General features: G+C 42.1%; 2 protein-coding genes across 2 annotated transcripts in view; both read left to right on the top strand.

Annotated features, from left to right (window-relative positions):
• LOC309480188 (uncharacterized protein) overlaps positions 1-5,241 on the top strand; it is a 34,742-nt gene extending 29,501 nt beyond the window's left edge. The window contains exon 3 of the mRNA XM_082144587.1: positions 1,766-5,241. Coding sequence (XP_082000713.1) covers positions 1,766-2,847 — 1,082 coding nt within the window. The 3' untranslated portion in view covers positions 2,848-5,241. The remainder of the gene's footprint in view (positions 1-1,765) is intronic.
• Positions 1-19,474, top strand: part of LOC309479938 (uncharacterized protein) — a 65,756-nt gene that overhangs the window by 23,766 nt on the left and 22,516 nt on the right. The window lies entirely within an intron of this gene.

The raw sequence follows: 19,474 nt of genomic DNA, 5'->3' as shown, positions 1-19,474 counted from the left end.
CTAAATTATCCAAATTGACAGAGTGTTAAAGATATAAAAGATTGGATGACGCGCAATTTTCTTTTATTAAATCCAGACAAGACAGAGGTAATACTTATCGGTTCAAAAAACCGCCCACAAAACCTCTCACAATACAACTTTAACATAGTAGAATGTCCTGTTACTTTATCATCTACAGTAAAAGACCTGGGTGTTATACTTGACTGCAACCTGTCTTTTGAAAATCATATTTCATATGTTACAAAAACAGCCTTTTTCCACCTTAGAAACATTGCTAAGCTACGTAATATGCTATCTGTTTCTGATGCAGAAAAGTTAGTTCATGCGTTCATGACCTCGAGACTAGATTATTGTAATGCTTTAGTAGCTGGTTGTCCTGCATCCTCAATAAACAAGCTACAGTTAGTCCAAAATGCAGCCGCTAGAGTTCTTACTAGATCAAGAAAATTTGACCATATAACACCAATTTTATCATCACTGCATTGGTTACCTATAAAGTTCCGTATTAATTACAAGGTATTGCTACTGACTTATAAAGCCCTAAACGGCTTAGCTCCAGTTTATTTAACGGATCTTCTATCGCCCTATAATCCATCGCGCTCTTTAAGATCACTAAATTCGAGGCTTTTGGTCATACCTAGGATATCCAGATCCACCAAAGGAGGGAGATCATTTTCACATTTAGCTCCAAAACTCTGGAATAGCCTTCCTGATACTGTTCGTTGCTCAGACTCGCTCTCCCAGTTTAAAACCAGATTAAAGACGCATCTCTTCAGCCAGGCATTTATATAATATTTTGAATCTTACAGTTAAATCCGGTCTCTAGTTCATAAACGCCAGAGGAGAACTGGTCCCCGACTGAGCCTGGGTTCTCCCAAGGTTTTTTTTTTCTCCATTAGGTCACCTGATGAAGTTTTTCGGTTCCTTGCCACTGTTGCCTTTGGCTTGCTCAGTTGGGGATACTTAATTTAATTAATCAATCAACAATACTATTGATCAGCATTACCAAACGTGGACGTTTTACACTAGAAACAAACACTGATGTACTATTTTATTTAATACTGTGAAGCTGCTTTGATACAATCTGTATTGTGAAAAGCGCTATATAAATAAAGTTGACTTGACTTGACTTGACACTGCAATGGCCGTGAAATTACGTCTTTTTTACAAACACAAGTTCAACATATAACAAATAATAATAATTCAAAATGTAAAAATAAACAACCCACTCCACTTGAATGCTAAACGCTTGTGTTATTTCTCACAGAGTAATTCACTTGAGCTTGTGTTTCTGGTGTCCCACTTTCACATGCGCATGAATGGAAGTCAGTGCAAGGAAAAGTCTAGGGTGAACGGCCATTAATAATTAAAACGATTTTAGTAAAATAAATATCAATCTCAAAGTTGGTATCGAAACATGGCACTATTGTATATTTTAATTTTAATATCATGTTAGATAATTGTGTCATTGATCAAATATATTCAATAGTTCTTGCTAAAGAAACATGGGAATTCGTGCCTATAATGTTTTAAAGATAATAATAGGATTATAAATTTACCTCGTTCATGCAAAGTTTCAAGGACATATAATCAATTTATAAATAGCCATCAAATTATCATAATATTTTATAACAGTTGTCTACTTTCTACTATTACATCAGGGCTCACTTACATGTCCTTTCACTTTATATTTCTCTCATTAATTATTATTATTTTGATGTACTGAAAATTAAATGTGATATTTTTTTTTCTTTCCTTTTTGAAGTGAAGGAGGAGAGTGAAGAACTGAGTGAAGTGGAGGAGGAGAGTGAAGAACTGAGTGAAGTGGAGGAGGAGAGTGAAGAACTGAGTGAAGTGAAGGAGGAACATCATGTCAAACCTGGAGGAAAACCTTTGAGTCGCTCAAAGACTAAAAAGACATTTTTAAAGAAAAGACGAGCCAAGAAATCTTTCACCTGCACTCAGTGTGGAAAGAGTTTATTTGACAAGCGTAATCTTGAGTGTCACATGATGATCCACACTGGAGAGAAGCCGTTCACATGTGATCAGTGTGGGAAGAGTTTCAGTCATTCATCACACCTTAATGCTCACATGAGGATCCACACCGGAGAGAAGCCATTCACATGTGATCAATGTGGAAAGAGATTCTCATGCAAACCATATCTTAATGTTCACATGATGATCCACACCGGAGTGAAGCCGTTCTCATGTGATCAATGCGGCAAAAGATTTCTCTGTGCATCAAACCTGAAGAGACATCTGACAGTTCATACGAAGGAGAAGCCGCATTCATGTTCTGTGTGTGGAAAGAGTTTTTCACGGCTGCAATATTTACTTAGACATGAGAAAATTCACACTGGAGTGAGAGAGTACATGTGCTTTGAGTGTGAGAAGACTTTTGCTACAGCGTACAATTTAAAACAGCACCAGAGAATTCACACTGGAGAAAAACCTTACAAGTGTTCACACTGTGACAGGAGATTCAATCAGTCAGAAAATCTGAAAACACATGAGATGATCCACACTGGAGAAAAACCTTGTAAGTGTTCACACTGTGACAAGAGATTCAGTCGATCAGCAGATCTGAAAACACATGAGAGGATCCACACTGGAGAAAAACCATACAAGTGTTCACACTGTGACAAGAGATTCAGTCGATCAGCAGATCTGAAATCACATGAGAGGATCCACACTGGAGAGAAACCTTACAAGTGTTCACACTGTGACAAGAGATTCAGTCAGTCAGCAGATCTGAAATCACATGAGAGGATCCACACTGGAGAAAAACCTTACAAGTGTTCACACTGTGACGAGATTCAGTGTGTCATCATCTCTGAGATACCATGAGAGGATCCACACTGGAGAGAAACCTTACAAGTGTTCACACTGTGACAAGAGATTCAGTCGGTCAGCACATCTGAAAACACATGAGATGATCCACACTGGAGAAAAACCTTACAAGTGTTCACACTGTGACAAGAGATTCAGTCAATCAGCAGATCTGAAAACACATGAGAGGATCCACACTGGAGAAAAACCTTACAAGTGTTCACACTGTGACAAGAGATTCAGTATGTCATCATCTCTAAAAACACATGAGATGATCCACACTGGAGAAAAACCTTACAAGTGTTCACACTGTGACAAGAGATTCAGTCTGTCAGCAAATCTGAAAACACATGAGATGATCCACACTGGAGAAAAACCTTACAAGTGTTCACACTGTGACAAGAGATTCAGCATGTCATCATTTCTAAAAAAACATGAGAGGATCCACACTGGAGAAAAACCTTACAAGTGTTCACACTGTGACAAGAGATTCAGTCTGTCAGCAAATCTGAAAAGACATGAGAGGATCCACACTGGAGAGAAGCCGCACACGTGTGATCAGTGCAGGAAGAGTTTCTCTATTAAAGCTAACCTGAAGCGACACATGAATATTCATGCAGTGGAGAAACCACATCACCACATGCATCGTTAAAATAGTCCAACAGACTACAGAGGCTCAACTAGTGATGTCCGGTTCGTGAACGAATCGTTCTTTTGAACCGGTTCTTTTTAGTGAACTGGTCGAACCAGTACACTAAATCGGACTGAATCGTTCGAAACAGTTCGCGTCTTGCGTCAGCACTGATCCACAAGAAGTTACTAAAGTCGCTCACTTTCGGACATGCCTGAGTCCTGACAGTCCCTTTGACTCAAAATAAACCAATATCCCGGAGTAGGCATATATGTTACTCCAGTAAATCCAACAGTTCACTGAACTGAGACATGTTGTGCTGAGAGAAGTGATGAGCACGAGCAGTTGACACTGAGCATGCGCGCACTACTGAACGCACAGGTACAGCGGTTCTCGGACCACCAGTACAGAACCGAGAACTGTTTCTTTCGGATGCGTTCGATACGGAGAACCGATGAGCTGATGAGCTGAGCATGCGTGCAATTCTGTCAGAGGGACGAAATGCATGTTTCTTCAGTATTTTATTGAACATCAATAAGTGTAACAAAATAAAACATTTTAGAAACATGTTTATCACATAGGCTACTGCCTTTTCACCGTATTATTTTGAAGATTGGAAACACAATGAATGGATTGTAAAACTAAACATTTATTATTATAGCCTACTAAAACATTATTTTCTGGAACAGATCATTTAATTTCTAAGTAAGTTGATATACATTTTTGACAAACTCTTGCCAAGGTTTTAAAGGGTGCAAAGTAATGTTTATAATGTGTTAATCTAAACATAACGTATTAAACATACTGGAGACATGCATCGAGTTTTTAGTTTTGTCGACTGAAGGCTATAGCCTAGTAAGGTTTCAGTAGTTCTCAGCTCACACACAGGCATGCTACGGTTCTCGAGTCAAGAACTGGTTGTTGTTGCAGCAGTTCTCGGATCACCAGTACAGAACCGAGAACTGTTTCTTTCGGATGCGTTCGATACAGAGAACCGACGAGCTGGAGAGACTGCGCATGCGTGATCGCACCGTCTCTGAACCAAACTTTCTTTTGACCAACTGATGCTATGTTTATACTGTCTATGTGCTGTGCTGATACATGAGCACGGGTGAACAAAGGACTTGAAATTCGGCGAAATGTAAGTTTATTTAATTACAAATAAAATAAAAATGATGAAGACCAGTTTATTCACTTCAAGACATGTAAAACATCCGCGTTTGCGCATCGCCTTAGGCCTACTACAGGGTTCATTTTCAAAACGTAAATGTAAGAAACCTATCCAAGATGATTATGACGATGAATACTATTATTTAACTGAAGTTATGATTACAAATGCCTTTATTTGAATGTATATTTATCCGCCGGGATGATAGAATTGACGTCATTACGTGATGACGTAAAAGAACTGGTGAACCGTTTTTTTGAACCGGTTCATTGAAACGAACTGTCCGAAAGAACCGGTTCGCAGAAAAGAACCAGACTTCCCATCACTAGGCTCAACCTTAAGTTTATCAAGCGACGAGAATACCCCGCTCTCCCCTACGTAATATTTACATATGATTTGACAGTTTTCTTGAAGAAATTCCTAAAAAATCTGAAAATTCAACTGAAAATAAATACTGGTTTAGAAAATATTAAAGAGCAACTTGCAGGTTAGAAGACCCAACAAGTCAATGTATAGAAAAATAATGTAGGAACTAGATTTTCTTAAAAAAAAAATTATAAATACGCTACAGTGGCTTCTGGAGTCGTTTTTGTGAGAAAATTTTACTTCCGCATCTGAAAATGGGCGTGACGGGCGAGAGTCGTGACGTAGCACGAGGGAGAGCGGTCGATTCAAACAACAGGGAAAAATGGATTGCAATGACATTTCGGACGCTGAGGAAATTGTTGACGGACCACAACCATACAATTATGAGCCTGCTAGGCTGCCAAGAGAGCAGGGACAGGCCAGGATCAATGTTAGACAGAACATATTGGAACTTACAATAACAGAAACTAAGCTTTGATCAGGCGTTTGTCATGCTCATTAATATCCGCCCAGACTAACGTTACGTGATATAACTTAGCGGTTTCTCATCGAGAGACAGAGAGATATTTATTCCTGCTAACATTTTTTGTTCCATAGGTGCTTGTGTGGGAAATGCGAGGCAATGTTTACAGCTGAGGAAAGTCAGTGTTGCAGGGAGGTGGATGCATACTGGGCCTTAGTGGAAAATGCCAAACTTCCATGGTTGCAGTTAGTGTTACTACAGTAAAGCCATGGTGAATGTTGCTGATCTGTGGACACTGGATAGTTCGTTCATTCATTGCACAATGTTTATTCCTGGTTTCCACGTCAGCGCTGTTCGATCCGTTAATAACGGAGAAATGTGAATATTTCTCACTAGATCTCGCAGCGATGTTATTACTTCAGTGGCGAATTCAAATGCTTTATTTACTGGATCTCGCAGTTACAGTGTTGCTTGATCAGGCTCGCGCTGCACTGGTCCAAACTGATAAACGGTCCACACAAACACAATAACGAGTAGCTCAGTTTCGTTCCGCTTACATTGCGTTTGCCAGTTGATGTTGTGCTCGCGCCTACATCCGGTGAGAGAACCCGAAGATGCGTGCACTGATAGAGCTCAGGTTACAAATTACAATGGATGTGAATGAATCCCATCCGAGATTCCAACAAATCTCCAGGTCGATAATTCTCCGGAGTGAAATGTGCGCCACAAACGACCGAGTGTGCGGTGACAGACGCGGCAGTGAAGTCTGCTCTCTTCACCTGAACAAAACGCACCCAAGAACGAAAAGCCTTGTTTTTCCTAGAAGGAAAATGATGGACACGATGTCCTGACAGGCTGGATTTTGTGCAACCAGCACAAACACAATAATTTACCATTATGGCTTCTCTAAAACTCGATCTAAAACTTTCTCTGTCGCTCACTACTGCTCTAACTACTACACCCACAATGAGAGCGCTGGCTGAACGCGAGCTCATATTTACCTCGGCATACGTCATATGACGCGTTGCTATAGGGGGAAAGGCGTATTCCAGAGCCTAGCACATTTTCATCAAAATCTCTACAACCAATTAGATTTCATTAGTAATTTCTACATATGTGTTTTTAAAAAACCTCTTCAGACAATATCAAGTATTAATTCAGTTATAAATTTAACCTGCAAGTTGCTCTTTAAGCACGATTTCCAAAATCTTGTGCAATGCCACGTGTTCTAATATAGATGGTATTAAATTTTTGTATTTTGCATGGATTAGACAACACAGTTCTGTTCCAATAAATAAAAAATAAAAATCACACAGACATTATTTAGTCATTTAACATTATTTAATTTACTTCACTTTATACATTACTTTATTTTCAACACAAAATTTAAATATAATGTGTGTGTGTGTGTAAACATTCTCAGCATGAAATGTTTGTTCGTGTGGGTTAACTGCACCATCACATGTGTTATGCTCTGCTCTGCCTCAGAACAGCTGTATTCTTATATTGGGTCCCTTATGCCTCGTTTCCACTGAGAAGTACAGTACGGTACGGGACGGTGCGCGTTCTTAAAAGCGTCACTCAGCTCGCTCTGCTACTCCGGATATCTCTGTTATCTCTGTATGTACATTTTAAGCAACAATAAAACGAAATATGTTATAAAACACCACTCTGCCTCTTTTCTTTTTCATTTAAATAAATTAAACATTATAGGGACACAAATGTGGTTCATGCGCAACGCATATTGATTATTCACTGCATCTTATACGTTATTCTATTTATTACAAAACGAAATTTAAAACACAACCCTAACGTTACCTCTTTTTGTTTAAATAATAGTTTTTTTTTTTTTACATATTCCAGGCAATATATGCATTTGTACAAATGTTGCAATAAACATCAGTGATAATCTTGTAATAAAAAAATGACAATAAACCATATTTCTTTTTGTAAAATTTCAGTTTTATAAATAATAGCCTATATAAAAGTTTAAGTAAACGGTACAAGAAGCTATACAATAAGAAATAAAGCAAACAAGTCAAATATCCAAATGCAGCGCTCTAGTCTAACATTACAAGTAAAGTTAAATACAAATAGCCTATAACGTTAATATGAAACTAAACTTAGCCCTCAGCCAAAACGATTGACAGGGAACTCATTATATATTCACGAGACCAAAGATCGCCCGTTAGGTCTACACAAGACGAATTATATCTCATGTTTAACCACTACCGTCGGAGTCAGCGACGAACGTCAGAAGAACTAGCCGAGGAAAGGCTCATCCAGCCGGGAAACATGAGCGCCCGCTGAACGCAAAAACCGGGGGGAAAAAATCATCTTTATAAATAAACCACAGATTTGGGCTTTAAACAACTACATTCTTGCCTGAAAAACTCTTAAAATTACATTTCGTGATACAGTAACAGTAGTATTATATTAAACTGTATTTTAAAAAATGGCGCTTCTTATGTTGTTATTCTCCTTGTAGCACGCGCAAGTGACGATTCTCTGTCAACTAATCATCAACGTCCTGCAGTGAGTCTAGCTCCACCTTTTAGTACCGTTCCACTGTGCTAGGTACCCCACTGGAAGGGTACCTAAAAAGTGGTACGGTACGGTTCGGCATTTTGGTACCATTCACAACTTTTGATAGTGGAAACGCAAATAAATGCGTACCGTTCCGTACTGTACCGCTCAGTGGAAACGAGCCATTAGAAGCTGGATTGGGTCCCTTAGCCCTACAATCTAAGAAAGAAGTAAAGAGCCTAGGTGTCATTTTTTTAACCACAATGCTCCAAAAATGTGGAATTCTTACCAAGTGAAGTGAAGTGAGTTTACTAGCATTCACATTTTTAAAAGGCAGGTTAAGAGAGACAAGTAAGAGTGTTTAGAGAGGTACTGGCATGGCATGGTGTTTGCTCAACTGAGCCGGATGCAAGAAACCCTATTACGAGGAAACTTTTTGGTTCTACAGCTCAATGTAAGTTGTATATATTTTGTAATTCTATGTTTATTATATTAGTAATTTAGTAAGTAATTTTAATTTATAAAGCACATTTACATACAGCGCAAAACTGACCAGAGTGCTGTAAAATAAATAACTAAAAAGACAAGTAAAAAGAAAAAACCTCCTTGAACTGCCACCTTATCGTGGTGGAGGGGTTTGAGTACCCGAACGACCCTAGGAGCTATGTTGTCTGGGGCTATATGCCCCTGGTAGGGTCTCCTAAGGCAAACAGGTCCTAGGCGACGGGTCAGACTAAGAGCGGTTCAAAACCCTTTATGAGGACTATACACTTGAGGACCGTGACGTCGCCCGGCATGGCACAGCTGGGGCCCCACCCTGAAGCCAGGCCTGGGGTTGGGGCTCGTATGCGAGCGCCTGGTGGTCAGGCCTCCCCCCGTGGGGTCCGGCTGGGCTCAGCCCGAAGGAGCGACGTGGGGCCGCCCTCCCGTGGACCCACCACCTGCAGGAGAGACCGTAAGGGGCCGGTGCATAGTGGATCGGGCGGCAGTCGAAGGCGGGGGCCTCGACAACCAGATCCCTGGACGCGGAATCTAGCTCTAGGGACATGGAATGTCACCTCTCTGGTGGGGAAGGAGCCTGAGATTGTGTGTGAGATTCCGAGATTCCAAGATTCCGACTAGAGATAGTTGGGATCACCTCCACGCACGGCTTGGGCTCTGGAACCACACTCCTCGAGAGAGGATGGACTCTTCACCACTCTGGAGTTGCCCATGGTGAGAGGCGGCAGGCTGGTATGGGTTTGCTTATAGCCCCCCAGCTCAGCCGCCATGTGTTGAAGTTTACCCCGGTGAACGAGAGGGTCGCTTCCCTGCACTTTTGGGTCGGGGATAGGTCTCTCACTGTCGTGTGCGCCTATGGGCCAAACGGCAGTGTAGAGTACCCGGACTTCTTGGAGACTGGGAGGGGTGCTGGAAAGTGCTCCGACTGGGGACTCTGTCATTCTACTGGGGGACTTCAACGCCCACGTGGGCAGTGACAGTGACACCTGGAGGGGCGTGATTGGGAGGAACGGCCCCCCTGATCTGAACCCGATTGGTGTTCTGTTATTGGACTTCTGTGCTAGTTACAGCTTGCCCATAACAAACACCATGTTCAAACATAAGTGTGTCCATCAGTGCACATGGCACCAGGACACCCTAGGCCGGAGGTCGACTTTGTGGTTGTTTCATCTGACCTCCAGCCGTATGTCTTGGACACTCGGGTGAAGAGAGGGGCGGAGCTGTCAACTGATCACCACCTGGTGGTGAGTTGGATCCGATGGCGGGGGAGGAAGCTGGACAGACTCGGCAGACCAAAACGTACTGTGAGGGTATGTTGGGAACGTTTGGCCGAATCCCCTGTCAGAGAGATCTTCAACTTCCACCTCCGGCAGAGCTTCGACCAGATCCCAAGGGAGTCTGGAGATATTGAGTCCGAGTGGACCATGTTCTCCACCTCCATTGTCAACGTGGCCACTCGGAGCTGGTGCCTGTCGAGGCGGCAATCCCTGAACCTGGTGGGGGACACCGGAAGTAAGGGATGCCGTAAAGCTGAAGAAGGAGTCCTATCGGGCCAGGCTGGCTTGTGGGACTCCTGAGGCAGCTGACGGGTACCGAGAGGCCAAGCGGACTGCAGCCCGGGTGGTTGTGGAGGCAAAAAATCGGCCTGGGAGGATTTCGGTGAGGCCATGGAGAAGGAAACCGGTCGGCCTTGAAGAGATTATGGCAAACCGTCCGGCGCCTCAGGAGGGGGAAGCAGTGCCCTACCAATGCTGTTTTCAGTGGAGGTGGGCAGCTGTTGACCTCGACTGGGGATGTCATCGGACGGTGGAAGGAATACTTCGAGGATCTCCTCAATCCCACCGTCACGTCTTCCATTGAGGAAGCAGAGGCTGAGGGCTCAGGGGTGGACTCGTCCATCACCCAAGCTGAAGTCACTGAGGTAGTCAAGAAACTACTCGGTGGCAAGGCACCGGGGGTGGATGAGATCCGCCCTGAGTACCTTAAGTCTCTGGATGTTGTGGGGCTGTCTTGGCTGACACGCCTCTGCAACATCGCATGGCGGTCGGGGACAGTGCCTTTGGACTGGCGGGGGCCCTTTGCTAAGGGCTATCCGGTCCCTGTACGACTAGAGCAGGAGCTTGGTTCGCATTGCCGGCAGTAAGTCAGACTTGTTCCCGGTTCGTTTTGGACTCCGGCAGGGTTGCCCTTTGCCGCTGGTACTATTCATAATGTTTATTGACAGAATTTCTAGGCGCAGCCAGGGGCCGGAGGGTGTCAGGTTTGGGGACCACATGATCTCATCTCTGCTCTTTGCGAATGATGTTGTCATGCTGGCCTCATCAGACCAGAACCTTCAGCATGCACTGGGACGGTTTGCAGCCTATGTTCCAGCCTATGAGCTTTGAGTCATGACCGAAAGGACAAGATCCCGGATACAGGTGGCCGAAATGAGCATTCTCCACAGGGTGGCTGGGCGATCCATTAGAGAGAGGGTGAGAAGCTCGGTCACTCGGGAGGAGCTCAGAGTAGAGCCGCTGCTCCTCCACATCGAGAGGGGCCAGCTGAGGTGGCTCGGGCATCTGTTCCTGATGCCTCCTGGTCGCCTTCCCAGGAAGGTGTTCCGGGCATGTCCCGACGGGAGGAGGCCCCGAGGAAGACCAAGGACACGCTGGAGGGACTATGTATCCTGGCTGGCCTGGGAACGCCTTGGTGTCTCCCCGGAAGAGCTGGAGGAAGTGTCCAGGGAGAGGGAGGTCTGGGCATCCCTGCTTAGACTGCTGCCCCCGCGACCCGGCCCCGGATAAGTGGACGAACATGGATGGATGGATGGACAAGTAAAAAATAAAAGGCATAGAATCAATAATCCTAATTATAGAAAACATAAATAAAAAGAAAACCTTCAATACCAGGGCACATAATACAGAAATACAAAAAACAAACAGGAGTGCCAGGTTAGGGAACAAGAAAGGCCAAAGAATAAAGATTGTGGGCCCAAGCCGGTGGCACCGCCACCCTGGTGCCTTTAGTTACACAGCGGTGAGAAGTAAGGTACACTCGTAAATGTTTATTTTAGTACACCAAAACCACACTATAAAAGAATCGTGTAAAAGCAGTAAACCAGATTATTCCTTGTGACATTAGAAAATAAAATGGATATGAGAACGTAACCTACAACTAAATTAACGTTATCTTACATAACAATTTCTAAACATTTTTATTTAGTTTTGTGAACCTTTTTATAAAACATGGCCATTTATTTAAAGGGCTTATGTCTGCTATTGTAGACTCATTTTGTTAATGCAAGCAACTAATTTAGACGCAAGAACTGGGTGCCGGTGCTGTGAGATGTACATGCTCGGCCAGATTCGGCTCGAAGTCGTGCATCTTCGGATGCGGAGCCGTGCGCACTAAAAAGCTGCGCACTGCACACCGCCACACAAAATTTGGCCTTGCGCACCCAGTGCACACGACCGCCCACACCGCAATGATGACATTTTTTTGTCGTGCACACCCTTGCGCTTGTGCGTCTGCACATAAATAAGAGATGCTTTATTTCCAGTTTTATAGCTGATTGTCTTATTTTGTTTACATCTTACTTTACACACTTCAGGGCAGGCTGTTGCAGCTAGCTCAGGGAAGAGACTGTATGACACTAGGTGGTACAGCCTGAGACATGTACAAAAAATTGCCTTCTGCATTTTTGTTTTGCTTTTCTCTCCATTGTACCGAACCGTGATGTCTGAACCGAGATATGAACCGAACCGTGATTTCTGTGTACCGTTCCACCCCTAGTAGGAATTGTACTAATGAATATTTAAATAGAGCAGTGTAATTTTTATGTTAGGTTGACTACTTTATTATTATATATTATTAAGGCTATAATGAATAGACTGCGATGTCAAGATTGCAATGCTGGAATGTGTGTGTGTGTGTGTGCCACGGGCGCGATTGAACAGTGGACACATTAAAAGATACTCCGTCATTTTGTTCATACAGGACATCATTCAAACTGCAAAGTGTTAACTTATATTTGTGTACAGGCGCAATAAAACACAACATTGTGCTTTTGTAAAATAAATTCAAGCAATCTGCCCCCGAAATGGCGCTAATTTTAAAATTAAACTAAAATGCTCACGGCTGCACGGGCAGTCATAACGGTGAACGCGTCTTCTCCACACTCACTTACAAACAAACATTTTTTCGCCTTTCGTGCGTCTACTCTACAGCCGTATCGCTAAAAAGACGGATTTTATCCAAGACTTCAGCCATAAATTAGTATTAATATTGATAGCATCACTGGTAGCGTCGTTGCTAACTTAACCTTTTGGCGCAGGTGAAGACACATTTGAACTTCACGTTATAGTGTTATATACTAGCGAATAGCGAATAGTGTTTATTCTGTGCCGGACTCTCTTCATCATCTGGGTCCAGCAGGGCGGGGATTATGCAGCTCATTTACATTTAAGATGGTACACACCAAAACAGCTCTTTTTAAAACAGGCCCCAAAAATGACATTTTCAAATGGTTATAATAAATTAACTGTGGGGTATTTTGTGCTGAAAATTCACAAATACATTCTGGGGACACCCAAGACCAATATTACATCTTGTAAAACGGGGCATAATAGGTGCCCTTTAAACCAGAAAATGTTGCTATTAGTAATCAAAAACAATTTCTAAAGCTAGGTCTTCTAAACATTAGATCACTCACACCTAAGGCAGTTATTGTAAATGAAATAGTCACAGATAATAGCTTCGATGTACTTACTGAAACCTGGCTTAAACCAAATGATTATTTCGGTCTAAATGAGTCTACTCCGTCAGGATACTGTTATAAGCATGAGCCCCGTCTGATTGGTCGTGGCGGCGGTGTTGCAACAATCTATAGAGATATTCTCAATGTTACTCAGAAAACGGGCTATAAGTTTATTTCGTTTGAAGTACTTGTTCTAAATGTTACGCTCTTAGATGTTCGAAAAACATCCCTATTATCTTTAGCCTTGGCTACCGTATATAGACCGCCTGGGCCTTACGGTGATTTCCTAAAAGAGTTTGCAGATTTTCTCTCAGACCTATTAGTTAATGTCGATAAAGCATTAATTGTTGGAGATTTTAACATACAAGCAGATAATCCAAATGATGTGTTATGGGCTGCTATTACAGATTTATTAAACTCCTTTGGGGTCAAGCAAAACGTTACCGGACCAATTCATCGTTTTAATCATACACTCGATTTAATTATATCACATGGAACCGATCCAACCGATATAGATATCATTCCACAAAATGACGATGTCACTGACCATTACATGGTAACTTGCATATTACGTACTCCTGTACTATATCATGTTGCGCCACGTTATCGATCAGGCAGAACAATCCTTCCATCCACCATAGATAATTTTTCAAATTGCTTATCTGATCTGTCTCAGCTGCTCAGTGAACCCAAACAAACAGATGAACTAGAGGAATTAACTAGCACTATGAGCACCATTCTCGCTAGAACTTTGGATATTGTTGCACCCATTAAATTAAAAAAGGTCAGAGAGAAAAGTAAAGCACCATGGTACAATAATACTACGCATGTTCTAAAGAGAGAAACCCGTAATTTAGAGCGTAAATGGAAACAGACTAATTTAGAGGTCTTTAGAATCGCATGGAAAGACAGTATGTCACGTTATAAAAAGGCCGTAAAAGCGGCCAGGGCTGAGCACCTCTGCAAACTAATAGAAAACAACCGAAACAATCCAAGGTTTTTATTTAACACCGTGGCTAGACTAACAAATAAACAGATGTCACCTGAACAAAATATTCCGTTACAGTTTAGTAGTAATGATTTCATGAAGTTCTTCACTGAGAAAATAGAAAACATCAGAACCACAATTGTAAACGTTCAATCCTCAATTACGCCTTATAATTCAGCCTAAATTCTCACCCCGCAAGAACAATTACAGTGCTTTACAACTATAGAACAAAAAGAGTTAAATAAACTTATCACTTCATCTTAAACAACAACATGTTTATTAGATGAATGAATGAATGAATGAATAGCTTTATTGGTCACTAGTCACAAGTACCAGCGAAATTCCGCCATCAACCTGTCCATACAAACATACATACAATATGACAAGGGGGTAGACAGGACAGGAAGACAGAGCATTTTAGGAAAGAATACAGCATAACATGAGGAGAGGTGAGGAGAAAAAAAAGGCCACCCCCAGACTACGCTCCTGTAAGGAGTCCAGTTTGGGAACAGTAAAAAACACCTCAGCAACATTGGCACATAATCAGTACACAACATGAACACACAAGACTTGCAACAAGGGAGGGTAGTTGGGGATGGAGGTAACCCAGCACAAACAAGCAGCCATCCGGTTCCTGCAGCCATTCTTCGGCGCTGGTCGGACCCGCCTGCCAGACTGGTGGTATGTAGCGTCGAAGGCGAGGGATGGGGGTATGGGGTGGTGATTGCATATCTGTATATATGTAGTGCGTGTATGTGTAGGCCTGGAAAGCCGCTGCGTCTGGCATCCTAATCTAGCCTCAGTCCGCAGGATGTCATTGCGAAACACAGCAATTGCTATGGAGACAGCCTTGATCAGGTCCCAGACAGAGTCAACAATCAGCAGGTGTCTGTGGGGGATGGGGGAAGGAACGCAAGAGCGTCACGCTGCAGTGCTCCACGGGGGGAGTTGTAGTTCCAGCAGCAGCCTCGGCCAAGGCCAGTGCTGGTTGAGGGGGGCCGAAAGCAGATAAGATTGGGGTTGTTTGGTCTTGGGACGAGTAGCTGCATTCCAATTTACGCAGCCCCTGGTCCATTTTGGTCTCCGAAACGATCCATTTGCCTTTGCAAAGCTGTAAGCTTCTCCAAGATGTTATCCATATTTTGGTTCAAAGTCACCAAAGTCACAGTCTGAGTGCTGACAGCTCTGCCCACTGCTTCAATCATAACGGGCAGCCTTATGGGGTTTTGGACAGCTGTCACCGTCTTCTTAATTCCTCGATAAACCAGGGCAATGCCTAATCCAAACAGCAGAAAACCTGTTATCATGGTTCCGAATAGGTAGATGTCTTCAATGTCCTCCACGGAAAGAGCCGCCAGACACACGACCCGCCACCTCTCCCACGCGTCCATCGTGTAGCCAGCTGCGAACGTTCCGGCAGGGCAGTCAGGTTCCCCCGAACCCAAGCTTCTCGTCGAGAAGATGGTGTCAATTGCGTTGAGAGACCAGTTGATCAAATCCATAATTTCTTAGTTTGGAGAACAGTGCGGAGAGAGTCTCTCAAAGTACAAGTAGACTAGACGAGACGAGAGAAGCAAAGCAGGGGAGATAAGGGAGAGGAGGGTAAGAAAATGCGACCGCCTTCGTTGAGAGCAAAAGAAGAAGATCCTATACCAACTAAACTACTGAAAGAAGTGTTACCTGTAGTGGAAGAGCCTCTCCTCAATATTAACTCATCTTTATCTTTAGGTCATGTTCCAAGAACATTTAAACTGGCAGTTATAAAATCTCTCATTAAGAAACCACAATTAGACCCATATAATCTAGCAAATTATAGACCCATTTCAAATCTACCTTTTATGTCTAAAATACTGGAAAAAGTTGTGTCCGCTCAACTGGGCTCTTTCTTGCATGAAAATGACATCTATGAAAAGTTTCAGTCAGGATTCAGGCCGCATCATAGCACTGACACTGCGCTCATTAAAATCACAAATGATTTACTTTTAGCTTCTGACCAAGGCTGTATCTCAATATTAGTTTTACTTGATCTTAGTGCTGCGTTCGATACTATAGATCATACAATACTCTTAGATCGACTACAAAATTATACTGGTGTTCAAGGACGAGCATTGAGAAAAATCGATCATAACTCCAGTAAACTATGGAGTGCCGCAGGGATCTGTGTTGGGCCCTCTGTTATTTTCAATATATATGCTGCCACTTGGAAATATTATAAGGAAACATGGAATTAGTTTCCATTGTTATGCTGATGACACTCAAATCTATATTTCATCACGGCCAGATGAAAACGCTAAATTATCCAAATTGACAGAGTGTGTTAAAGATATAAAAGATTGGATGACGCGTAATTTTCTTTTATTAAATCCAGACAAGACAGAGGTACTAATCATCGGTTCAAAAAACCACCCACAAAACCTCTCACAATACAACTTTAACATAGTAGGATGTCCTGTTACTTTATCCTCTACAGTAAAAGACCTGGGTGTTATACTAGACTGCAACCTGTCTTTTGAAAATCATATTTCATATGTTACAAGAACAGCCTTTTTCCACCTTAGAAACATTGCTAAGCTACGTAACATGCCATCAGTTTCTGACGCAGAAAAGTTAGTTCATGCATTCATGACCTCGAGACTAGATTACTGTAATGCTTTATTAGCTGGTTGTCCTGCATCCTCAATAAACAAGCTACAGTTAGTCCAAAATGCAGCTGCTAGAGTTCTTACTAGATCAAGAAAATTTGACCATATAACACCAATTTTATCATCACTACATTGGTTACCTATAAAGTTCCGTATTAATTACAAGGTATTGCTACTGACTTATAAAGCCCTAAACGGCTTAGCTCCAGTCTATTTAACCGATCTTCTATCGCCCTATAATCCATCGCGCTCTTTAAGATTACTAAATTCGAGGCTTTTGGTCATACCTAGGATATCTAGATCCACCAAAGGAGGTAGAGCATTTTCACATTTAGCTCCAAAACTCTGGAATAGCCTTCCTGATACTGTTCGTTGCTCAGACTCGCTCTCCCAGTTTAAAACTAGGTTAAAGACGCATCTCTTCAGCCAGGCATTCATATAATACTTTTAATCTTACAGTTAAATCCGGTCTCTAGTTCATAAATGCCAGAGGAGAACTGGCCCCCGACTGAGCCTGGGTTCTCCCAAGGTTTTTTTTTCTCCATTAGGTCACCTGATGGAGTTTTTCGGTTCCTTGCCACTGTTGCCTTTGGCTTGCTCAGTTGGGGATATTTGTGGATATTTAAAGGAGACATATCATGCTTTTAAATCGTTCCTTTTTACATATAAATCATACATTTGTAGTCTATATAAAGCGGAACTGCAATGTTTGGGTCTGAATTCCTCGTTATTATAGCTCCACAGGCCCCTTTTCTACCCATTTTCTGATGTGCGTCTGAGAGCAACTCGTTTTGGTGCGGTCTCTTTAAATACAATTGAGACACTTCATACCCCGCCCCCTCTCCAGGTTGCATAGGTGACACTCGGTTCAACTCCACCCCGTTCGGCCATTTTTGTAGTTTGATAGCAGAGATACGATTATCTAGCGGCACAGAAACGTTTTATTCACACGTTATTAACAAAATGTCAACAACGGAAGACTTGTCCAGCCAGCCTTACATGTTCGAGCCAGAGTCGGAGTCGGAGCGAGATGAAAATTAAGACGACGAACCTGCAGAACAACGTCTTCATATGGATGTATCGCAATGGTGTGTTACTGTATTTATATATGAAACTTTGGTCTTCCGACCTTTTACCACCGTGTCGATTTATTTTGATTAATATGTGCGAGGGAGAGAGAGCAAGACAGCATCTAGTTTGGAGACGGTGAAGTCTTGTTTACACTTTTTCGCCTGACTCCGAGAGAGAGTGCGCGTGCGCGACCGGGTCTCTCTCTCTGCTCATTCTTTCAGTTAAACATGCGCACTGTCACAAGCGCGGCAGTTCATCTACATTAGACGGTGTAATGAAGCGTGTGGGTTACTACATCCAACAACCGAACATTTTAACTTACCCTCTCGTAACTTCTGCATCCTTAAGCTTGGACTACAAAATTGCAGCGAGAAATAAAAATGGCGGATTGCTCGAAATGATGGGCCGGAAGTCAATGTCCTTATTTGGCAGTTCCGCTGCAAATACTGTGATGTAATGGTTCAAAAAACGTCATAGAGAACAGAAAAATTGGAACAGGTTGAAAAATATGACCAAAACAGAATATAAAGATATCAACGAAGCACCTGAAGAGAATAATTTCATATTTTCTGTACTTCTAAACACTCCAAATATACAACAAAATGCATTTCAGGGCTAAAAAAGTGGATTTAGCATGATATGTCCCCTTTAATTTAATTAATCAATCAACAATACTATTGATCAGCATTACCAAACGTGGACGTTTTCCACTAGAAACAAACAGTGATGTATTATTTTTATTTAATACTGTGAAGCTGCTTTGATACAATCTGTTGTGAAAAGCGCTATATAAATAAACTTGACTTGACTTGACTTGACTATAATGTTCGTGAGCCGCCGTTATTAACCCTCTGAGGTCGACAAACGCGCCGGCGCGTTTTGCCGGATTTTCTTCACATTGTCGCACTATAAACTTAAATTACTCTGTCATTTATGGTCATACAGAAAAAAGAAATATAAAAAAAGAATCTGTGATATTTTTACTTTTGTATGTGTCCACTTACAATCAAATCAAAACATTGTGCTTTTGTAAAATAAAGAAAATAAACAGGGTGTGCGTTCTGCCTCTCCGTCGCGGTGAACTTTTTTTTCTTGAGCACGTCTATAAACTGAAACAAAACTCAGCGAATACTTGTCACACATGTATGAGCCATATACCTTTATAAACATTTAAGTGTGTACTTTTAAATGATCGGATTCAAACTGAAAACAAATATTCTCTTTTTAAGTAATTTGTATAAAACCAACAAGATGTCCAGCTTCTCAAACGCTTCCTAATTATTTTTAATTTGAACACGCCCACTCGCGCAAAAGAGATTGACATGCAAATCTCCACGTGGAACGCGATCGCTCATTACCTCAGAAACAAAACACCAAAACACTTCACAAGTCTCTGCTTTTCGTCGAGCGCCGTGAGCTTACATTGGAATTACCTCAGAAGAAGAAGAACGCGATTTGAAGGCAAGAAAGATGTAAGGTAAGAAATTCTTACATATTAGTTTGTTATTGTTGCATAAATTTCACATTGCAGTTGAACTGTTGCTAGATATA

This window comes from Leuciscus leuciscus, assembly GCF_965113295.1.
Source record: "Leuciscus leuciscus genome assembly, chromosome: 1".
In the NCBI taxonomy this organism is placed as follows: Eukaryota; Metazoa; Chordata; class Actinopteri; order Cypriniformes; family Leuciscidae; genus Leuciscus; species Leuciscus leuciscus.
This window is presented reverse-complemented; position numbering and strand designations above follow the sequence as displayed.